Source organism: Syngnathus scovelli, chromosome 6 (assembly GCF_024217435.2).
Source record: "Syngnathus scovelli strain Florida chromosome 6, RoL_Ssco_1.2, whole genome shotgun sequence".
NCBI lineage: Eukaryota > Metazoa > Chordata > Actinopteri > Syngnathiformes > Syngnathidae > Syngnathus > Syngnathus scovelli.
Window position 1 is genome coordinate 17,057,420 of NC_090852.1, and position 20,871 is coordinate 17,078,290.

The 20,871-nt window shown below is 43.8% G+C and overlaps 3 protein-coding genes across 3 annotated transcripts; 1 reads left to right on the forward strand and 2 right to left on the reverse strand.

Moving 5' to 3' along the window:
* Nucleotides 1-76: 76 nt before the first annotated feature.
* On the reverse strand, nucleotides 77-16,708 carry cnot1 (CCR4-NOT transcription complex, subunit 1). Its single transcript, XM_049722206.1, has 49 exons — nucleotides 16,542-16,708; nucleotides 14,176-14,474; nucleotides 13,980-14,087; nucleotides 13,652-13,750; nucleotides 13,451-13,519; nucleotides 13,305-13,359; nucleotides 12,984-13,187; nucleotides 12,706-12,874; nucleotides 12,499-12,625; nucleotides 12,305-12,415; nucleotides 11,729-11,899; nucleotides 11,502-11,629; nucleotides 11,146-11,386; nucleotides 10,924-11,043; nucleotides 10,641-10,763; nucleotides 10,401-10,552; nucleotides 10,141-10,291; nucleotides 9,844-10,057; nucleotides 9,577-9,717; nucleotides 8,770-8,894; nucleotides 8,382-8,668; nucleotides 8,223-8,301; nucleotides 7,629-7,877; nucleotides 7,414-7,554; nucleotides 7,152-7,331; nucleotides 6,955-7,071; nucleotides 6,731-6,841; nucleotides 6,581-6,658; nucleotides 6,331-6,508; nucleotides 6,089-6,246; nucleotides 5,549-5,845; nucleotides 5,326-5,466; nucleotides 4,906-5,010; nucleotides 4,707-4,826; nucleotides 4,418-4,612; nucleotides 4,201-4,343; nucleotides 3,971-4,079; nucleotides 3,709-3,878; nucleotides 3,388-3,619; nucleotides 3,060-3,308; nucleotides 2,807-2,970; nucleotides 2,610-2,727; nucleotides 2,423-2,524; nucleotides 2,176-2,349; nucleotides 1,900-2,049; nucleotides 1,645-1,825; nucleotides 1,447-1,579; nucleotides 1,156-1,290; nucleotides 77-997 (listed from the first exon to the last, which is right to left on the reverse strand). The coding sequence occupies exons 2-49, from the start codon at nucleotides 14,275-14,277 to the stop codon at nucleotides 919-921; spliced, it is 7,185 nt and encodes a 2,394-aa protein (XP_049578163.1). The 5' UTR covers nucleotides 14,278-14,474; nucleotides 16,542-16,708; the 3' UTR covers nucleotides 77-918.
* A 217-nt stretch (nucleotides 16,709-16,925) lies between these two features.
* Nucleotides 16,926-18,936, reverse strand: LOC125970189 (B-cell receptor-associated protein 29). Its single transcript, XM_049722209.1, has 8 exons — nucleotides 18,814-18,936; nucleotides 18,326-18,458; nucleotides 18,032-18,132; nucleotides 17,811-17,958; nucleotides 17,599-17,734; nucleotides 17,426-17,522; nucleotides 17,183-17,283; nucleotides 16,926-17,116 (listed from the first exon to the last, which is right to left on the reverse strand). The coding sequence occupies exons 2-8, from the start codon at nucleotides 18,415-18,417 to the stop codon at nucleotides 17,081-17,083; spliced, it is 711 nt and encodes a 236-aa protein (XP_049578166.1). The 5' UTR covers nucleotides 18,418-18,458; nucleotides 18,814-18,936; the 3' UTR covers nucleotides 16,926-17,080.
* Nucleotides 18,937-19,276: 340 nt separating this feature from the next.
* gtf3c6 (general transcription factor IIIC, polypeptide 6, alpha) lies at nucleotides 19,277-20,809 on the forward strand. Its single transcript, XM_049723134.2, has 6 exons — nucleotides 19,277-19,430; nucleotides 19,673-19,753; nucleotides 19,856-19,919; nucleotides 20,183-20,227; nucleotides 20,307-20,405; nucleotides 20,468-20,809. Exons 1-6 carry the CDS (start codon nucleotides 19,407-19,409, stop codon nucleotides 20,551-20,553), a joined length of 399 nt encoding a protein of 132 aa, XP_049579091.1. The 5' UTR covers nucleotides 19,277-19,406; the 3' UTR covers nucleotides 20,554-20,809.
* Nucleotides 20,810-20,871: the final 62 nt, after the last annotated feature.

Here is a 20,871-nt window from a genome sequence, read left to right on the forward strand (position 1 = left end):
TTTTTTATACTGTATATTTATGAGATAGGGGGAAAACTACTATTTTATAAACCCAAATAAGGCATTACAATCATGATTTGCAGTTTGAATGCTTTATTTTACTGTATGTACGCATACTGCAATTAATTAGCAAGAACTAAAGGCAAACTAGAAAGGACTACAAAATACACATGGACCAATACATTTACAAAACATTCAAAATGTTACAAAATGGTCTGTATTGGTCCTTCTGTTGTTCTTCAATTTGAATCTTTGTACAAATTGTCAAGATACAAGGTCAATCATTTTCACTTTGCACAATTTTACAAGCGCCCGGGAGAGAGAGACGTGTCAGCGCCAGCCGTCAGTAAACCATCAGTAAAGCATCTCGCCCAAAAAGCACCAACATCAGGCCCCTCCCCCGGGAGATTAAACTACATCTTCGGGTCCGCTTGAGGACAGAAAAAAAAATGAAACAAAAATAAAGCAAACATTTTTTTCTTCAATCGGTTTTAGCTTTCTGCCTGAGAGCAAACAAAGTGAGGGATGAAAAGGATTTGTGAGGGAACAAACCAAAAACTTTGGTAGAACGAAATTATGTTCAGATTTTTTTTTTTTCACATGTCAGTGTACAAATGTGACATGTCCCACCACTCTCCACCCCCCCATAATATTTACATCAAAGCATCAAAAAAAGTATTTAAACAGCATTTCTCACATCCATCATCTCCTTCCAGACTTAGCTCCAAAAGGGATCAACAAAAAAATGTAAATCTTCAGAACCAGGAGCAGTAGTCCTTAAGCCCACATTTCTCAACGGACTGTGGTTGCCAGTTTATCCAGTGCTGCCAACAGTGAAGGGGGAGGTGCATACGTGTGTGTGTGCTCTCTCTCTCTCTCTTTCTCTCTCGAGGGCTACGAGCTGCAACGTGAGCCAGGCTAGCTGGCGCCAGTTCCTTCCATCACCTGCTGGGCCTGCTTCTGACCCATGCAGCACTGAGCCACCGACTGGAACAACCTGACGAGGACAGGGAGACATTTTCACCATATCAAAGCCAACAGGAAATGGCTCGATTTGACAAACCCAACAGACCCAAAAAAAAAAAAAAAAAAAAAAAAAATTGGGGTGGACTGACAGTAGATTAAGATCCAATTGTTAGATTCAGCTAAACCCACTTTTCAATCTCAGGGGCACAGTGCACAAAGTCATGGCTCCAGAACTTGAAGGCGGGATTCTTGATGAGCTCGATGAAGGTGATGAGGAGACCCCACGGGTGAGGCCGGTTCACAATCAGCCTCTCCAAAAGGACCCTGTGCGAGACGAGCCGTGAACGCTGCTGAATTGGTTCGGTGACCAAAACGTGTTAAATCTACTCATAGATCAACTCGATTAATCCAAAGTAAATCGAAAGGCAATGAATCATTTCAAGCGATTGTCCCCACGCGTGAGCGAGTACACAAACTGACCTGGTGATCTGCTCCTGGATGGCCTCAGTGTTAGCCTCGGCAAAGAGATAGAGCATGGTGCAACTGAAATAATGCGTGTGGCTGTTTGGGTAGCGCAGCTGGTTGGCGATGGCGTTCAAGAACAAGTAACGTCCTGAAAAGCACAACGTACGCGTTCAGTGTCATCTTCAATATTGCTCAGTCATCTAGGCAAGTTACCCTCAGTGTCCAAATCCACAGCCAGGTTCTGGAAGATGTCCATGTGTGCAGAGTGGGTAATGGTGCTCATGGAGGGCGTGCTGCCCTTGTTGTGGATGTGCGCGATGGCCTGCGTGCCCACATACAACACCAAGGCGTTGATCAGCTGGATGTTGTAGCGGTTTCCTGGCTCGTTAGAAACCTGTCCGACCAAAATAAAAAATAAAAAAAAATCAGCTTTGCAATAACGTAATCCTTTAAAAAAAAAAAATGTACCTGTAGATTGCTGCGCAGCTCTGAGAGGAAAGTGACGGGTGAACGCGTTTTCAGATACGAGTCCAGATCCTTCTTGAACTGGGAAGGCATAACTGCTGTGAAGTTGGTGAGGATGCGAGGAGCGATGTTGATCTCACTCAGCATGTCCACCTGCACGTGACATCACAGACAAATAAGCATAATTGTGGGGAAGCTAAGTCCAATACTTTGTAAACCCCCGGCATGCATGGGTTCTCATTCTCTATTGTCTTGAGTGTGCGTATGAGCGCTTTCTACCTTGAGATTGGGTGTGAAAGGGTCGGGGAGCCTCATGTTGCGTGGAAAGGCACTCAGGATGAGGTTGCGCAGCTGAATGCAGTTGGGCGGGATCACGTCACAGAACCCATAATGGTAATCGCACAAGAACTCTGGGAAGTCGTGCAACAGGACCAGCAGTACCCTCAGTGTGCCCTGAAACAAGACAAAGTTTTAAATTATGGCTGGGGGGGGGGGGGGGGGGGGTGTTGAACACTGCAAGACATACCTTGTAGAGGATTTGCATAGGTTTGTTGAGCTCTACATTTCTAAGGAAAGGTGCCAGGTACTTGAAGAGATCAATGAGCAACTGCGCGTACATGGGCCAACCCTGCGGAGAGACGACAAAACATTTACACTCGCGTAACGTTCGGCGCGGTGCGTTCCTCTGCATTGTGACAACGCGCAAGGCAAACCTTCTGCTGTGGCGTGTGCGCAAGCATGCGGGCGATGAAGATGCGATGGGAGATCAGTTCGAGCCAAGCGTACACAAAACCCGGTGCCTTGGTGGGTCTCAGGATGTGGAAGGTGTTGCTAAAAGGATCAAATTTGGTCAAAAATCTCAGAAGGACCAGAACCTCCTTGCTAAGGCATCGGTCGACGCAGGTCCTACCAGAAGGCAGTGAGCGTCTGGAAGTTGATAGTCTCCAGGACGTGCTCAGGAGCGTTGAGTTCCAACAGCAACATGATGAAAATGCGGTGGTAGGGCAGCTGCTGGAATTCTGTCTGACGGACATCGTGATCCTGGATCAACACCCCAACGACGATTCCCAGCACCTAGTGGGAGAATGCGGAAGCTCGAGTTGAGAGGACTATACGGTAGTTTTTGTTCACCGGCAAGACATTTAGACCTATCAATGTTGTACCTTGTTGAGGAGGTTGATCTTGGTCACGGTGTTGGAAGCCTCTCCAGAATGTTTGACGAGCAGGGCTATGAGTCGAACAAAGGCGTCGAGGTTGTGGTAGCACTTTGCTCTGATGATGGCTGCGCTGGCCGCCGGGTTGTGCTGCTGTTCAGCCTGCGCGCGATAACTAATTTCCACACACATCTCAGTGCACAGCCTGAAGAAGCGCGTGATCAGGTCATCCGTCTTCAGAATACCCTGCTGGTGCATCTGAGTGGCGGAACGTCACAAACTTTTGAGACAAATCACAAACGTGGTGCTCTTCGCTTTTCAATGAGCTGCTGAGTACCTGGCCTACAAAAGCAGAGAATGCTTTGGTGCTGTCCCGGCCAGCGGCGGCTGAGTGGTACAAGTTGACCCATTCCCTCAAGAGATATTCGGCCTTTTCCCGCAGGCCAGGCGGATCATCGTACTCCGACGCTTGGGTGATCCCGGAGTGCATCATGAAGTTCGGCCCGCCGTGGGCCCGATCAATCATTGCCTCGTAGTTGGAGCGCACAACTTCCATCAACTGGGGAAGACTGGGGAAATATTCACAAACACTTTAGAAGACAAGACCTGACTGTGTTGTATTTTTCCAGAAGAAGAGAGTTCCAACTGTGTAATTTACCCTTCTGGCGCATTTGCTCGAGAGTGTGCGCAGGTCCTCATCAAAGTCTCAATGGTGTGGAAGAGGTCGGCTTCGGTGACGTGGCTGACGCTGCGCTCGTCCACAAGCAGCAGCTTCACTAACTGCATGGCAAACGCCACGGCCATGTAGTGAAGTCCGTTCTCCATCGACTGCAATGCAAACCACGACGGAAGAGTGTGAATCGAAACAGCCGCCACACACACCTTTTTGTTTCGTCGTTGGACAATTATATGCCGGATACCTGGGCCAGGTGCAGATCATACTGCTGCATATTCACAAGATGGTTTCGAATCAAAAGCTCCACCGCCTCGACATTGTACTTGTACTCATCCCGGCATTCAATGAGACACCTGTCAATCAACGACACGCAATTAGAAAAAGTGCTTTTCTAACCGCTAAGTTGATGAGACAGTCATCCCACTCATAACAAGGACTTCCTGTATTATGTAACTGAAATGACTCCGCACTCACCTGGTGATCTGTTTGTTGCACCACTGTGGTCCGTATGCACGTCCATCCTGGAGAGCTTTCAGAACCAACAGGTGACATTCTCTGTAGCGGAGCAGCAAGTCATTATCGGCCCCGCTGGTGGCATCCAGAAGACCTTCCACAGCCTGCCAAAGGAGCGCAAACATGGTTTTTACCAACGGAAAATAAAGGGACTGGGATAGAGAGCTTTAAGTCCTACCTTCTGCAGCAGTCCAAGCGCTGCAATACCATCCCTGGAGTTTCTTGCCAAGACCACAGCCTCCAGAAGGCTACGCAACGCTTGGGTCTGGGGATTCATGGAGAGCGCCTGAGGGATGGCGTGAAGATGCTGCTCCAAGTCTGCCATGCACTTGTCATAGATTTGGGCGACATCATCCGTGGCCCAAGCTTGTTGCTGTTGACAGAAGTAATTGCAATAAATAAAATACTGCTTTGTGACATTTTGTGTAAATTGACTTGACACACTTGGGACAAAACAAACAAGTCACCTTCATTGGTTGAGCAAGGAAACCGGTTGGTTGGGTAAGATCATTACTTGGCAAGAAACCCGGAACGTTTCTTGCAAACTCCTCGTACACAGCGAGCTGCTTTTGGTCGACTCCTCCCACCTACAAAACAAAGACGTTGTTTGACTCCGTACGGCAAGTGAACTGATATTAAAATCAATCATCTGTTGAGCTGATTTACCTTTAGTCTTATCTGCTCAGGCATACGTTCAGCCTGGTAAGTCAAAACAACTGGATCACAGTACCGACGCCCTTCTTGGCGCGCATGCTTCCTCAACTCGAATTCCTGCACGACAAGGGACACACAAGTTGATTATAAATGATACATATTATCCTACTGGTCACTGTACTGTCTAATGCAAGGGTGAATCTTTATTTTTTTCAATAAACATTTGGAATTTCTTTTGGATCTTGGATTGATAATGATCCACCTACTTTTGGCCCACCTTGTGTACTCAAAAGCAATATGTGGTAGAATTAATTTGTGGTTGGTGGTGAGACGCTAATGCACTGTGTTCAATCAATATTGAAGAACTGCCGGTTTTGATCAAAGCCAGAGCTAATCAATAGATGCTTAAATGTGACTTTTGCGAAGCCTCACCGTGGCGAGCCTTTTGTCCATTTCAGGGCCGGCCTTCTCTACAGCGGTCTTCTGAATAAAGCAACATGCCAGTTCACAGTTCTCCTGAGCAACCCTGGCTGCAGCTTCTTCCATCATTTCCCTCTGCTGGGGAGTCGGCGCCTGACAACAGGCGAAGAGAAAAAAAAAAAAACATTCATAATTTGTCAAAGAAAGCAGGCTGAACTATCAGAACGGATCCTACCCTCAGTGCAGCCGCAAAACTGTTCTTCAGATTTGCGGCAATGCTGACGAGCAGGGGCTCACGGCAGGTGATCATGGCCATGCCGGCCGTCAGGTTCCTCATCATGTGGTGGGCTGCCACGCGCATGCGGGACTCCTCTGAATCCAGGGCAAAGTCCTTCCGGATGATTTGCTCGCACGTCGTCATGGCGATTTTAATAGAGCGGTCAACCACGGGGTGCACGAGCTCTTGAACGGCACGCTCAACTGACTGCCTCACACACTGCTTCAATTGAGGATGGGCTTGTAGAAGAGGGATCTAAAGAAGGGGGGAAAAAAAGACGGTGAAGTTAATTAGTAGCAATTCACTTAAATTGATTAATTTCAAAACAAATGTATTGCAATTTTTTCCTGTCAATTTTGCATCTTCTTTAATGTATGAAAATTTAAATAACTATGTGACGACATCCTAAGTCTAGAATGATCCTACCTCCCGCAAGAAAAAACAATAAAAGAAATGTGTGTGTGTGTGTGTACTTGGACAAATTGAGCCACTACTTACGTTGGCATTTATATTAATGTGTGGTGCCAGGCCTGCCAAGGCATACACATTAATGTCGTGATAGCTGAACTGTGGGGTGGGGGGCCCCGTGGTTGTGCAAGGTGTGGTGGTGGTGGCAGCCACAGTGGAGGGTGGTGCTGGAAACGGAACAAAGTCTCCTGTTGGTCACAAAAAAAAGTCTGATTTAAAATCTGAAGAAAAAAATACACAGGTAAACACAAAATATGGAAACGTAGACTGACCTGATGTCGAAACTGGGAGCATTTCATCGGGAGGCTTCGCTTCTTTCTTTGGTGCCGAAAGCTGCTCCTCGAGACTCTTAAGCTTGTCCTTGTCCTTCAGCAGGTTTCCTGGCTTCAGGTCATTGATGTCCAGGGACAAGTTCTTGCAGAGAACTTCAATCTCAAATTTCAGGTTAAGCTGCAATGGAAGGCAAATGTCAGCATTTCTACAGTGTTCTCAGATGCCTGCCAATTAGTTTTAAAATCCCACCTTGAGGTCATGCTCTTGATGTAGCTCTGCAAGAACATTCATGATGGCCATGGTCCAAGGATTCTGGGGCCTGAACACCTACAAAGGTCAAAACAAACCATGAAGGTGCAGGCTCGGGCCACGACCATCTCAATCAATACTGCGGCTCACCATGCTTCGCAGGCTGGACTCCAAAACCTTAGCCACAAAGGGAACCACATAAAGTAGCTCCTGTTGGCCTTTCACATAGGCTTCCAGTAGCAGTGACTTAATTTCCAGATCCTGAAAAAACAATGCAAGGAAACACTGAGTCATCTTAAATTATGTGGGGTGGGGTGAAGCTATCTGAAAGTCCAACTGAGATCCCAAAGGACTAAAAAGGTTAAACATCTTACTGTATGGAGAATAGGTTTGTTTTTGGCCAGTGTAATCATCCCCAGCCAGTGACCCAGGTTCTTCAGCAATGAGCGATCGGAGAAATTGGCAGCGGCCTTGTCAGATGTCAACAAAACCTGAAAGGAGAACAAAAGGCAGCTTTTATAGTTGTAGGCCACACACTGTATTTCCACTAGAGTTCCCACGAATCTCCAACCTTGATGTTCCTGTAGGTCTCAGTGAGGACCATCTTGACAAACTCGGGATTCTTGAGTGTGTCCAGAAAGTTGGAGTAGAGACTGTGGAAATTGGGCTCAATGCTGACACGCTTCATCACCAGATACTGAGACACCCATGGCATGAACTCTTCTTTCACAGTCTCTTTCAATTCCTCTACCTAATTAAAAGAGAGAAATGATAACCGCTTAGCTTATTATAATCAATGACATCAATTGATATTTCCAGCCCTTGTTACTTACCTTTTGTGTCATGTTTGACTGAGAAAGGTTATTGAAGATGAACGCAATCTTCTCCTGGACATTCTCTGGAGGTTCTACAATCCTTTCCGTTTGGTCAGTGGCCACCAGTAGAGTGTCAATATTTGTAGTGTTTATGGAGGGCTGCGAGGGGGGGGATACAAAGTTGATCTTAGCTTACTTTACCAACAAGTATGTATATGTTGAGTCAAACTCACTGGCACGTCCTTCTTGAAGCTGCTGGGCGTTGGCCTTGTGATGGTAGTGGTCTTCGCGGCCGTGGTAGTGGTTGTCGTGGTCGTGACGAGGGTGCTCGTCTGTCCCGGCTGCGGCGCTTTTGGGATACCGGGTTGCTGCGATTGGGCTTGCACCTGTGCCAGCGCCAGACTGCCTGGGGTGGTGATAGAGCCTTGCATCTTCACCGGGGGGTCCCGTGACTGTTGGCCGTACTCAATATACTGCACACACAGGATATTGGAAAATGCAGAGCGTAGGATTTAATCTATCTTTCAGTAGTGCATCACCGCAGGCAATATTAGGGCAACAAGAAGGGCTGAACGATTTCAGGAAAAGAGCAAATTGCAATTGCTCGAAAGGGCCAGATGATATTCTATAAAATATTATCTTCTATACAATATTAACACATATAGTTGATGCAACAGATTCTGGGTCAGTCAGAAGTGCTGCAAAAAAACATGAAGCTTTACCAATCATGTGGTCGCGTTGACTGTCATCACATTTTTGATGAAAAAAATGATAAAATCGTTCAGCCCTGGCATCCAGATTTTGCTAAATTAAGGAAACCTTGTTACCTCTTGTAAATGGTGGGGGAACTGCAAAAAATGACCAATTGATGCAAGATGTTGACAATACTGGGGATAATCCTTCAATCTAAAACCACACAGGATTTTAACCATTTTAGTCAAACATGACACGGCAGCTGTCGAATGAATCAAAACAAAATTCAATACCTGTTTTTGAACCGGTCGAGAGCAGCAATTCCAAAGTAATACATTTTGGTGCCATACGGTTTTCTTAGGGCTTCAAGCACGTATCTGAGTGCAAGGCCGAGGGCCATGTAGGTGACGAGACCCTTTTCAATAATGCCGCCAAACAGGCAGGCTGTGATGTGCAGCTCCTTGTCCGGGTATTGCGGGAAGAAGCGGTACTCCTCAAACAAGTTCCGAAGCATACAATTGAACACTTCCCGCTCCCTGTTGATGTTGGAATCTTTGAACCTCTGCAGCATCTCTAGAACCTGGAGGTGGACAATTTTGCTCGGTGATTGGCAGCCATGTTACAATCCAGCCGCTTCTAGATCCTCTCAATGAAGAAGACTCAAATCATTTGGCTACGTACTTCATCCACAGACATCGTCGGGTGAGGTGGGTGGTTGTAGATGCGCTGGAAGTAACTGTTGGCTTCATCATCGATCTCCTTGCTAAAGTGCTGGTTTGCCTCAGGCCAAACCTGAGAAAGGTCAGCTGGGAGGAGAAGATCACAAAGTTAAGATGATGTACTGGAAGGTAGTGACTCCATAAAAGCAAAGCATGAGCCATGTAATTTATTCTTGCGTCTCAAATCACAAGTATACAGATGCATCTCAATGAATTATGAGACATGATATTACGCAACAGTGGAAGCACACTTGATATTTGAAATGAGTTTGAATATACTAATCTTGAGAGATTCAAAATTTGGGCATTTAATTAGGCCCATCATTCTAATTATAAAATAGTTACAATTTTCCTATGCATTTAATGAATCCATAGAATTCCAGGTTAACTTTTTTTATTTGAACTAGCAAATAAAATCCCCCCCACCCTTAATATTCTAATTTACTGAGACACACAGGTATACTTGCGTATTCAAGACTCTTAAAAAGCAAAAAAAAAACTAAAGTGGGGCTGTCAGCTTAAGCAGACAAGGAATGGAAGACTGGCCTGTATTTCCTCTACAAAGTATTTGAAAGCTTAAATGGCATTTCAGAGACAGATTTGATATGTCAACGATATAAGAAAGATGGTTCTTAATGCCATGATTGCCCAGACTACGATGTCCCTCTAAAATATAGATTTTCAAACATTGTCATTAGTTGCAGAGGAAATACAGTGCTGAGCAGCGCATGGCGAGGCTCTCAGTCACACCACTACCACCGCCACTTACAGGCCTTCATCTTACTCTGCTGGAAGGTAGGAGGGTTCAGGCTTGGTGTGCTCATCTTTCTGGTGCTGAATGGATCAGTGCTTCCTGCCGGCATTCCAAGACTAGAACCGATACCCGTGCCGATGCCTGAGCCCAAGGGACCTGGACGGAAACAGAGTCTGCTTTAAACTACAGCCTTTCTGAGTGTCGAAGGAGAAGTGTTTAAAATCAGGACATTACTTTCATTGTGCATATTCAAGAAAAAAACTTTTGGAAAAAGTACAGTACCAGAGTCCATACCAGGAAGCTGCGAGGACAAGCTGCCAATACCGCCAAATGGTGTGCTTGGATTGGTGTTTGAGAGAGGTGGAAATGCCTTTGCTGGCGACTGGGGATTACTGAAAGCCGAACTAAGGGAGGTGGGGAAACCCTGCATGCTCTGGGTGTGGGAGGTGGCCGTGGTGCCCAGATTCAAAGCGCCCATCCCAGTCAGAGGGTCCACCTACCGGAAGCAAGAGAAGGGATGTTGGATTGAGAATAGTTTGGCTAATACAGTGAAATACAGTTTATGTTGTTGGCGGATACCTGAACCGGGGAAATGGCATCCAGGCTGCTGGTGCTCGGGGCCCGTCCTTTCGGCATGACTCCAGGTGGTGGCTGCCGGGCTTTGTTCATAACATTGCTGCAGTTTGCAACCATGGTCAGGATGGTCTCCGACAGCTCTTGCGAAACATTCCTGAGCGATAGGTGAAACAAAAATTGCAGTTTGAAATGGTGCACTAAAAAAAAATAATCATTTAATGCCAGGAGCAAGCACAAATATCGAATAACAGGTGGGCACTCACCCAGCACAAGACTGAAGACAGGCCAGCATGGTGGCTAAGGTCTCTGGAGGCAACTGAGAGCTCTTAGGCTGATCCTTGTCTGGGGCCAGACCCCCCATAATGGATGGGCATCGCCGTTTCAGGAATGTGACGCAAGCTTGGATAAAAGGTTCCTGACCCAGAGAGAAAAAAAAAACAACACAAAATTACTTCCATACCGATCCCATCGAGTGCGTTTAAAACATTAACATTGAGACATACCCCGTGCTCTCTAATTTTGTCACTCAGCCATTTATCAAGTTTGAGGTATTCACGGCGAGAGGCAAGTGCAGCAAGGTCAATAACAAAGGCAAACGGAGTACCATTCAGCAGCATCGAGAGAGACTGGAGAACAAACAAAATACGGACAGAATGACAGGACGCCCACTAACATAACTGTCTCCCGTTAAATCAAACGAAACAAAACTGTTTACATATTAACTTTGTCATCAAATGTGTGTTGTGCTGTCTTGTTTTCAAATGTTTTTGGTGTGTTGTGACAAACCTTCAAGTCTTGGGCCACATCCAGGATGCGGGACAACTTGGCTTGGTCATACTGCTCACCTCTCATATACCACTCAGCCATTGAATGCATAATTAACTGACGGATGGACGGAGACTGTCCCTGAAAAGAAAAGGGAAAAAAAAAAAAAAAAACCATCAAATTTGGGTGCACAACCATGGTATAAAGACTTCAGCTGATTTGCGGGCATATTTTATAACCAACCTGTCCGTGCCAGGCATAGTGCAGAATGATAGCAGAGTTGGGGTGGTTGCCCAGAAAGATAGGCATTAGGGTAGAGATGAGCTCATGGCGCAGCGTATGCCAGGAGGTGGAGATCTGCAGCAACGCCATAACAAGCATATCCGGGCAGTGCTTGATGGGGAAGCTGAAGAGTTGCTTAACTTGCTCGTACTGGCCGACCTCTGATAGCCTCAGCAGGCTTTCCACCAAATCCAAACTTTTCCTGCGAGGAGTTCAGACGTTTCAGGCTCGTGTGTGTGTGGTCTGCAATTGGTTTGTGGCTTGTGTGTTCCATTATATTGGAAAATGAGAAACCTCAAAATGGACCAATTCCATACCATGTCGCAATCTCCCTGTTGTCATCCTCCGGTGGCGCTTTAAGGATGTCGATGGCTACTGTGTGGCAAGGGTAGTCGGCGAAGCAGAACACTTCAGGGCTCATTAGAGAGTGCTGAATGAATGATAACTGGAAAACAACATGGAACGGGTTTAGAGAGGTAGTCAAACATTTGACAAAAGTTATAGCCATTGGGTCTGCATTGACTTTACCATAAATTAACGTTACCTGTCCTTCTGCGTGTTTCCATGGCCGATATATGAGATCAACAGGGAAAACCTCCATGCCCAAACCCCGCTGAATGCCGTACACCACGATATTCAGGCCCTTACTATCCCGGATTAGGAATCCTGCGTGATCCAGTTCGTACGTCACCTCTTTGAAGTTCAGGTTTGGATTCTAAAGGATTGACAAGGGCAAAGTGAGTCGAGGCTGGAAGTGAAGTAAAATAAAGAAAAGGCATTTAAAAAAACACATACAACCACATTAAATAGATTTTTCTTTAGTATGACACACAACGTCTGTCCTGTGTGACGCCAGACATTAACAAGCCAGTGTTTCCAGCGAATCTGTGAATGTTTAACTAATGCCTGGAGCCACGCATGCAGGCACACCAGAGTTCTTTAATCCATTTTCTGCACAGTTCCGTCGTAATTATTGTAAAAGCGGAGAGTAAAATGTTTGATTTATACTTCAATTATTGGTTACTTTGGTCATGACTGACGGTGAGATGTCAGAATCAACTTGCTAGTTTATCACAATGCGCCTTCCTTTCTTTCGCACAGTATAAGAGCGTTGACGTACCACTTCTTTAACCACGTCGATGAGGACCTCAACATTCCAGGTGTGTGCCTGCGACCCGTCATTCTTATCCTTTCCGTCGCTCCAGATGCCACTTCCAGGTGCAGAAATTGACTACGAGAAGATACAAAAGACAAGCTGGAACGTATAGAAACAGTTTTGCTGTCAAACTGCATACAACCGAGTGAGTAACTCACCTGTAGGGGGATGCCATCAGTTAGGCCAGAGTGGGTGCGTGCCATCATGCCCAGGACCCTGGCAACCTGGCTGGCCGTCACCTCCCTCGCCCCATACTGGTGGATTATGTTTCTGCACTCGTCCAGACTGAGGAGAAAGTGCAAACAGGTCAGTACTGACAACGAAGGGGTGCACACACACCGACTCAAAGCCGAGAGCAAACATACCTGTTACAGAAGCCGTAGCCGACTTCCTGCATGAATTCCGCGAGAGAACTCTCCATTATGGTCTTGGCTAACTCTCCAGAGTCAGGCAGGATCCTATCCATGAGAATGTCCCGTTTTTCAGGGTACAACAGTGGTGCGAGCACCACAGGGCAGCGCTCCTGAGGGAAATCTGAAACCAACACAGATGACACTCAATCCAACTATTTGATATTAGGAGCTAGACACCCTAACCCTAACCCATAACAGTTGACCTGTGCGGACTGCAGGATTCAACTTACCTCGGCAAAGTGTCTTCAAGAAGACGTCAATCTGCTCTTGTCCAACCCCGCTGGCTCCCTTCTGGCCAAAGAGTAAATGGGAGAGCAGCAGGTGTAAGACCTCTATAGCGATGTCCTGGAAGCCACCTTCTTGGTTTCCGCCGAGATCTGCGTCGATGTATGACCGCAAGAGGTCGGGGAGCTTCTGCTTTATGAACTGCGCAGCTGAGCAGGTATTTAAAAAAAAAAAAACACACACATTAAAAGTCAGGACACGAATGAATATATGCATTTTTTTTTAATGAAGCACTCTTTCATCAAGTTCTATGCAGGTCTGCTTACCAAATCCCCGAAGGTCTGCGTTGTAGGAGTTGAGCAGTGCAAGGCCAAATATCACCTATAATGTAAAAGATAGCGAGTTAGTCCATTCCAGAACGTTTTGACGCATTACTTCATGCTAATTGTAGCAGTTGCCTTGAGTAGCTTACCTCTTGAACCTTGCTGAGCTTAAGAACTTTACTTAGTTGAGTGAATAAGTGGGCAGATGGTTTCAAACTCTGAAATAAACAAAAAAAAATCTAATTCTCATTTGCAACTGAACATAATGAGCTGTAAGAAACTTTTTTTTTTGCTTATGTATCTGCACTCATTGTATTTTAGGAAGTGTTAGGTGAAAATTGCTGGTGTACCTTTTGGTAGTGCAGCGGATTGTCGATGGCGTAGCACAGAGTCGAGATAAAGTTGGGCTTTGATATCAGCGACACGCACTCCTGGATCAGAAACTGTGTCTTGGGCAAGTTGGAAACAACATGCCAGGGAGGAAAGTGCAAAGACAAAAAAAAAGGCATATGAAGGGCTATAAAGAAAAATCTCAGAAATGCTTACAACTGAAACATTTACATTACTCTTCTATTCATGGTGACAGGCTGATAATAATAAGGTAAATAAAAAATAATACAGACGCACAGTCAATACAAATATTCAATGGGCTTTGATTTTGCTTCAAAAAAAAATTACCTGGTGAAAATCCTTGCCGCTGCTTTTACCATCGCCACTGAAATCCACATGTGAGAAAAGACAGCGAAGTAGATGCCTGTCTGCCTCAGGACCGTGACGATTAACAATCTGGAAAAAGGCCCATTAAGGCGAGTTAGCGTCACACCTTCACATGTTCCGCGACGTCATAGTAATTAAATAAAACAAAAACACTCACATGCTGTATTTCTTGCTGGCTGGCTCTGTAGTTTTTCTTTGTCAAATTGTCTACCAAATAGCTGATTTGAGACAAAGCCAGCGAGAGCGAGTCAAGATTCATTGCTGGTTGGGGCGGAAGCAGGCGGCCGAGCACGGCGCAAAATCACCATTATTCCCCTTTAGTCACTTCAGTGATAGATTACTTTTCCTCCCCCCCCCCAAAAGGTGTGAAAAAAATGGTGACGTCCAAATGAAATTTTCTGTTAGTGGCTTCCCGGTCCTTGATAGAGTCTTTCAGTTTAAAATAAGGTTCAGCATCTGCAACAAAGAGATCAAAAATTAGTAATGGCCACATTATTTACGAGATCAGTGTATACAACTAGCTGTATCATTTCTGTAAACATGATTGACATTTCTGCTTCCAAAGAAACCTCACAATTTATCTTTTTATTTAAAGAAACTCTTTGAAAATTCACGCCGACTTGGGTATTTTCATATACTTTCTGTAATCCCCTACGATACTTTTAAGTCACCATAAACCAAGCAGTAGCCACCGGTTGGTAGCTGGACAGAGAGTGAATTGACATGGGATTGAAAAATCGGGTGGAGGAAAGCATGTAAGGCCATTGTGGAACCGATACCACACAAAGCAAGATGGTAACCTTCATGATAAAGGTCCGTAACAGTACTGGCAGTAGTGATCAGTTGCTCACTCTTACATAAGGTGCTGTGACCAATTAAAGCGACAGATTTAAAAAAAAAAAAAAAAAAAAGTGTATATATTCATCAGTCAATGTCATAACATGGCTAAAAGGAAAGTAGTAATTGGTGTTTTTTACAGGATGGTGATATATGTGCATTTTTTCCAAAATTAAATCACCAGTAAGCCAATTATTTTTCAGGGTAAGGTTCATGAAAGTATAAAATAATTATCATAGTTTAGAGGTGAGTATTTAAGGCTCAATTTATCATTTATAAGAAATTTATATGTTCCTTCTCACGTCTGGTTTTGGTCCCAAATAGCCACAAACAGCAAGTGTTCACTATATTTACCAACTTCTTGTCATGCCAAAATAAGATAGGCTTTTTGAGGCCTGCGAGCATGACAGCTGGAAATATTCCCTTTAGCACATTTCAACATCCATCACTGTGACATTAACCAACTCGGGCACCTCTATCTGGAGGTGTGCGCCCCAAAGTTTGGTGGCTATCTAAAACAGGATGAGAACTTAACTCCCAAAACGAAGCTGCAGATCACTCGCGCTAGGCCTCAGATGAGCTAAAACAAAACGCAGAATCGATAGAACCGATTCCAGATAACGCTCCACTAACAAGGTGGTCCCGTGAAACAACAAACATCCAAACGTACACACAACAAACACGCGGAGACGCAGTAGTGTAGAGAGGAATAAACTAAAAAAACACACAGAGTGAAACAAAGGGCAAGTGCATGGACGGTAGCATAATGCTCCGCGCGAGCCATAAACAAGGAATCGAAACGTGGTTTGAAAAATATATCCAAGTGCCCCATTGCAATCAGAATTTAAAACGTATGATATAAACTCAAGTTAGTTGGCAACCCAATTCCCAATTCAGCATTCAAACGTGCTTTCTAGAAGTCAAGATTGTTTCCTAGTGTGGTCCACGGAGCACACCTAGCCGTCGAAGCTAACGTATAACTTAACCTGATTTACAGCCAACTAACATTACATTTAGAGCTCGTCTAAATCATTTGGCAATATTACGCAACATCAAAAATGGCTACCTGTATTTATAAATGCCTACTAATGTTACACATAGGGGAAATTAAGCTAACCCACAGTATAGCGCTTCTTCACGCTAATACTCAAGCTAACGTGCTAGATTCTGAGGCCCGAAACAAGGTTAGAATTGTTTGCTGCAAACTTTTGATTAAAAACCCAATTAATAAACAACCGAACTACGGGGGAGTGTTGTTGTAATGCACTATAGAGGTCTGGGTTAAAATCACGTCAGTAAGATGTAGAAACAAACCATATGGATCGGGTAAAGCTAGCATTAGCATTGCTAGCGCATTTCGAGTCCCGTCTAGTTTACGGAACTGCAATCACTACGAGCCAAGCGTTTTGTGCCCAACAAATGAACAGTGCCCCGACTCTAATTCTAGTATATTACAAAGTGGAGTTTGTACAATATATAGGTGCGTGACAAGAAGGAATGATCCATGAGTAACTGTCAAATTAAGCAATTTGATAACGTATGACAGCTGCTTTCCAGTAAATAGTCGCTCCCCGACCCTGGTGGCTAACCGTCCTGCTGATTTCAAATCGCTGCCGTAAGCGTTAGAATCACCATGAACCCGAGCTACCAAGGGATATGTCAGCAAATATTTATTCCGAAACTCACAGTGCTTCCACGAAAGTGATTCAGTGGCTCATTCCTCCTTCGTTCTCTCCAAACAAACTTGGGCGAAATGGAAGAGGGTCACGGCGCCTCCAAGTGCAGTTTGATTTTCAAAATAAAATGGCGACTGTCACCGTCGCGGCGCGCTCTCGCCGCAAGAAGAGTGCGCGAGCGTGCGCGCGCTGCACACGCACGCGAGATGCTCTCCTTGCACGTTCACCTGATAAGTGCGGCACTATTTGTTTTACCGATTAGATTAGATAGATGGATTCGATAGATTGATCTGGGCACGAGGCCTTTTATTTGGTGCAGCCTCTCATTTTATATTTATGTGTACTGTTTGTCCAATTCAATAAACTGCTAAAAGGACACACGTAACCATGGCTCTCCTTGCCCACATGCAAAAGCATTACAGTGACTTTATTGCACATTTTTTCCACTACATCTTATCTGAAGCTACCAATATTAAATACAAACAATAAAAAAGTACATTTTCTATAAATAACATATCCCCTTCATGAATTGTCAGTTTCCTTCCGTGTTTATTGGATCTTTTTGTCTGAAGCACTCTGAAGATTCTGAGGATTAAAAAGAATATGAAATAATTAGAAGAGTTAAGAATCAGGAGATTCATGTTTATTTACCTGGAGCTGATGATGCTCGCTTAGCAGTCGGTCGTATTCCTTGGCCAGACCTTTGGCCTGCCTGCCCATGGCCTCCATTTCAGTATGGGACTTTTGCACGGCTACACACAAGCAAGACTTCAAATAAGTTTTTTTTTTTTGCTAATAATGCAACAGATTTAGAGAAGCAGATACTTCCAATCCATGATCTTATTTCAGTCAATTATTTTTTTGTGAAAAGAACGTTTTGTGGCAAAAACTCACCCTCTTTTGCCACCTTCAGCTGACTGGACAGGCTCTCAACTTCAATCTTCAGCTGATGATTCTTTTCTGAAATGACCTTTTCCTCATCTGAGAGAGCCTGGGGACAATGATTACATTTACCAAAGTCATACTTTTCGATACAGTCCTATCATAAAATTGTGATTTCTTCTGACTTGTTTGAGTACACGGTTGTCCTCTTGATGTTTGTTGGCGGCTTTGGCAGCGCTCTCCATCTGTGCCTGAAGACCCGCATTGTTCTCCGCAGCAACAGCCACCTGGTTGATCAAGACGATGACCCGTCGCATGACACTGGAACATACATAAAATGCACAGATATGGCAAATAAAGCAATGTTTTTCAATGAGTTGTAGGAAATAACACTAACAGCCAGAGGAAGAGTGAGAAGCCTGAGATGTAGAGGTTCCTCTGCGCTCTGAAGAGCCTCATGTGAAGGTGGTCGAAGAGATTGGCGTTCACCTGAGCCTCTTGCATCGGTTCGGGGTTTGAGTACTTGTGTACCTCTCGAGCAGCATCTGAGAGGTGGATAAAATGTTAGACTCACATTTTGTAGTTGAGATGAACAACAGAGGTGTCCAGGTAGCTCACCGAGGAAAAGAACAATGAGAACCATGATCATGGTGAAGAAACACTTATTCCAATAAGGGGATAACCACCTCCATATTCTCCAACTGAATACCATGCGCCATCTGCAAAAATATTTTATATGTACTACTACAGTTACAATCTTTACAGAGCCTAAAACACAATTAAAAGAACTTTTTTTTTCACCATTAATGTGACCTATAATTTAACATATTAATTATTTACATGTATTGCAATTCTAGCACTAAACATACTTTTGTTTTCACTCCAAATATAATAGTAAACTTTATATTCTACCTCTGTGCTGATACGAAAGGTGCACACAGGATGATGTTGATCCCTATTTCGACATAGAGAAAGAAGGCCACGGCCGTCCACTGAAGGGTCATCTTGGTCTGTTTCCTAGGTCATAGGTCGAACGGGCACTTTTCTAAATAAGTCAAGAAGCAAAAAAAAAAAAACAATTTTGCGACAGAACTAGTAATTGGGTGTAGGCATGGCAGTCTTAAACTGATTGTGGAAATTTTGCTGACTTTTTAATGACCTTTGCACAAATAGTTGTCTTTTCAGTAAGTACAAAGAAGCTACTTCGTTCCAATTGCCGAGAAGACTAATCTAAGATCAAATAACTTGGCTTTGTTTCTTTTTTTTCTATTTATAGGTGCTTTTTTTCCCTCACCCGCCCACCAGTATTAAATTTCATTACCCAATTCAAAAGTGAGGAGACAGTAAGATATATTTCAATTAAACAAAGCAAGCAATAGATTACAAGGAGTTTGACTTACCAGAAGTTGCGTGAGCACAGCACATACAGAAAAGTCCATGCACACACACATTTGCACACATGCACGAACAGCAGCTGCATGTGTGCTACACAACAGTCGCATATGTCAATCACTTTAGGAGCACAAAATAGTTTCCTTCTGTGTCATTAATAAATCATTGGCCAAATTATGCTTATGGTCTTTAAAAAAAAAGTGTATTTGTGTTAGTATTTTATTCATATTTTACACTTGGGTAAAAAAAAAAAAACATTATTTTTATTTGGATTATAATGTAAACTGATTTCTTATTAAACATAATACTCATTTTTTTCAGTTCTTAAAGGTGTTAATTAATAACAATAGCAGTAGTACAAAAATCACTAAACAACAGCAAATGAAGCACAAAATGTATGGCGCAGCCATGTCCTCCACAAGAGAGTAAATTATATGGACCACAGCGACACTTACTGGTGAGGAAGCCCAATTACAGAATTACGTCACATTCTACATTCTCGGCCACCGTACCAATCGCGGAAGTAGGCGCGCCAATGGTTTTATCCAGGCGGCAAGAAAATAAACATTGACCCTCTTTCGTGGGTAACGTGACAATAAACATGGATGACGAATGGGAAGAGGAGGTACGTGATATTAGCAATGTAAATAAATGCCTTTAGATTTGAAAAATATAATTGTGTGGCCAGCACGTTAGTTTTTGTGAGGGTTTTAAGACACGCTTGCACATGCGTGCTGTCTACACCAAAACAGTTGTTCGCCTAACTGTTTTCTTGCGCTCCTCTCTGTGTTCTTTATTGCACTTTTTTGACTATTAGAACAATTAGGTTGGTCAATTTTGACAAATTTGATACTTGCCTGTGTCCAGGAGCAGATTGTTGTTGTCGAACTCTCTGGGATCATAAATAATGATGCTATGTTCAAGTCTCGGGGCACCTGCAAAATTCTGGTAAGTTTGGACTTTTGTGGGGGTTTTTTCGTTGTCTCCAAAAAGAAAAAACACCGTCTGTCACTGTGATTCTTAAATCAACTCATTTGTTTTGTCTGATAGGATATTGACAGTGATCAGCCAATGATGCAAGTGGGCCAGTATGTGTTTGCAGGTGAATATGAAGGTAAGAAGAAGTTTCACTGTTGTGGGATAGAACTTCAAACAAGTTTGTTAAGGACAAAAATAGCTTGTACCTTGTATTGGCTTTAGAAAGAAATTAATATGGTAAACAGACCATATGGCTACATGATCAAATGATCAAGATATGTAAAAAAGAAAAACTACAGCAGTTTTATTGTACATCTTCACACTTAACCAGCTACTGACAGACTTTCAAAGCAATCATTTATTTCCATTTTTTTTCTCCACCAATTTCCCATTCCAAAGATGCCATAGGAACATGCGTTCTTTTTGAGGAGGGAGAAGGCAAAGGTAAAGTCTCCACGCTAAATGTCTTCTCTGAATGATCATACTTGATCTTGATGTTTGTGCACGTCTACGGGAAAATAAGGCGGTGTACCTGAGCTGATGTACAAGTGTCAGACGGTGAAGAAACTCATGATGCAGCGGGTCTTCCTCAGCACGAAAAAAGAAAATGAAAGTGATGCAGGTAATAGATAACATTGCTGTGGAGTACAAAATCACAATATAACATTGTTTTTGTGTGGGCAGGTGCTGAAGGCATTAAGCAGGGCGAAGCAGTCTGCCAGTCGGTTGAAGAAACAAAACAGGAAGGATGCACACCAGACATGCAATGAAGATGTGTTTTGTTTTTATTGTCCATATTATTATTTAATGAACCAGGCGTTTTGACAATGTCATTTGTATTTTCCTACTTTGTGTCCCTGTCAATATGGAGTAGCTGCCCCTTTAAAAAATATTTTTAATATTTTCATTGACATTGTCACCCTGACAGTAAGCATTTTGCTTTTTTCATGTACATTCTGTGATTTGCAGTTTTTTTGTAGTTAATGTGTTTTGAAACATTATTGAATAAAAAAAATCCTACTTTGACTGTTGTACGTAATTGGAAACGTTGACTGAAAAGAAAAGATTGCCTTTGAGGACGTGGCGGT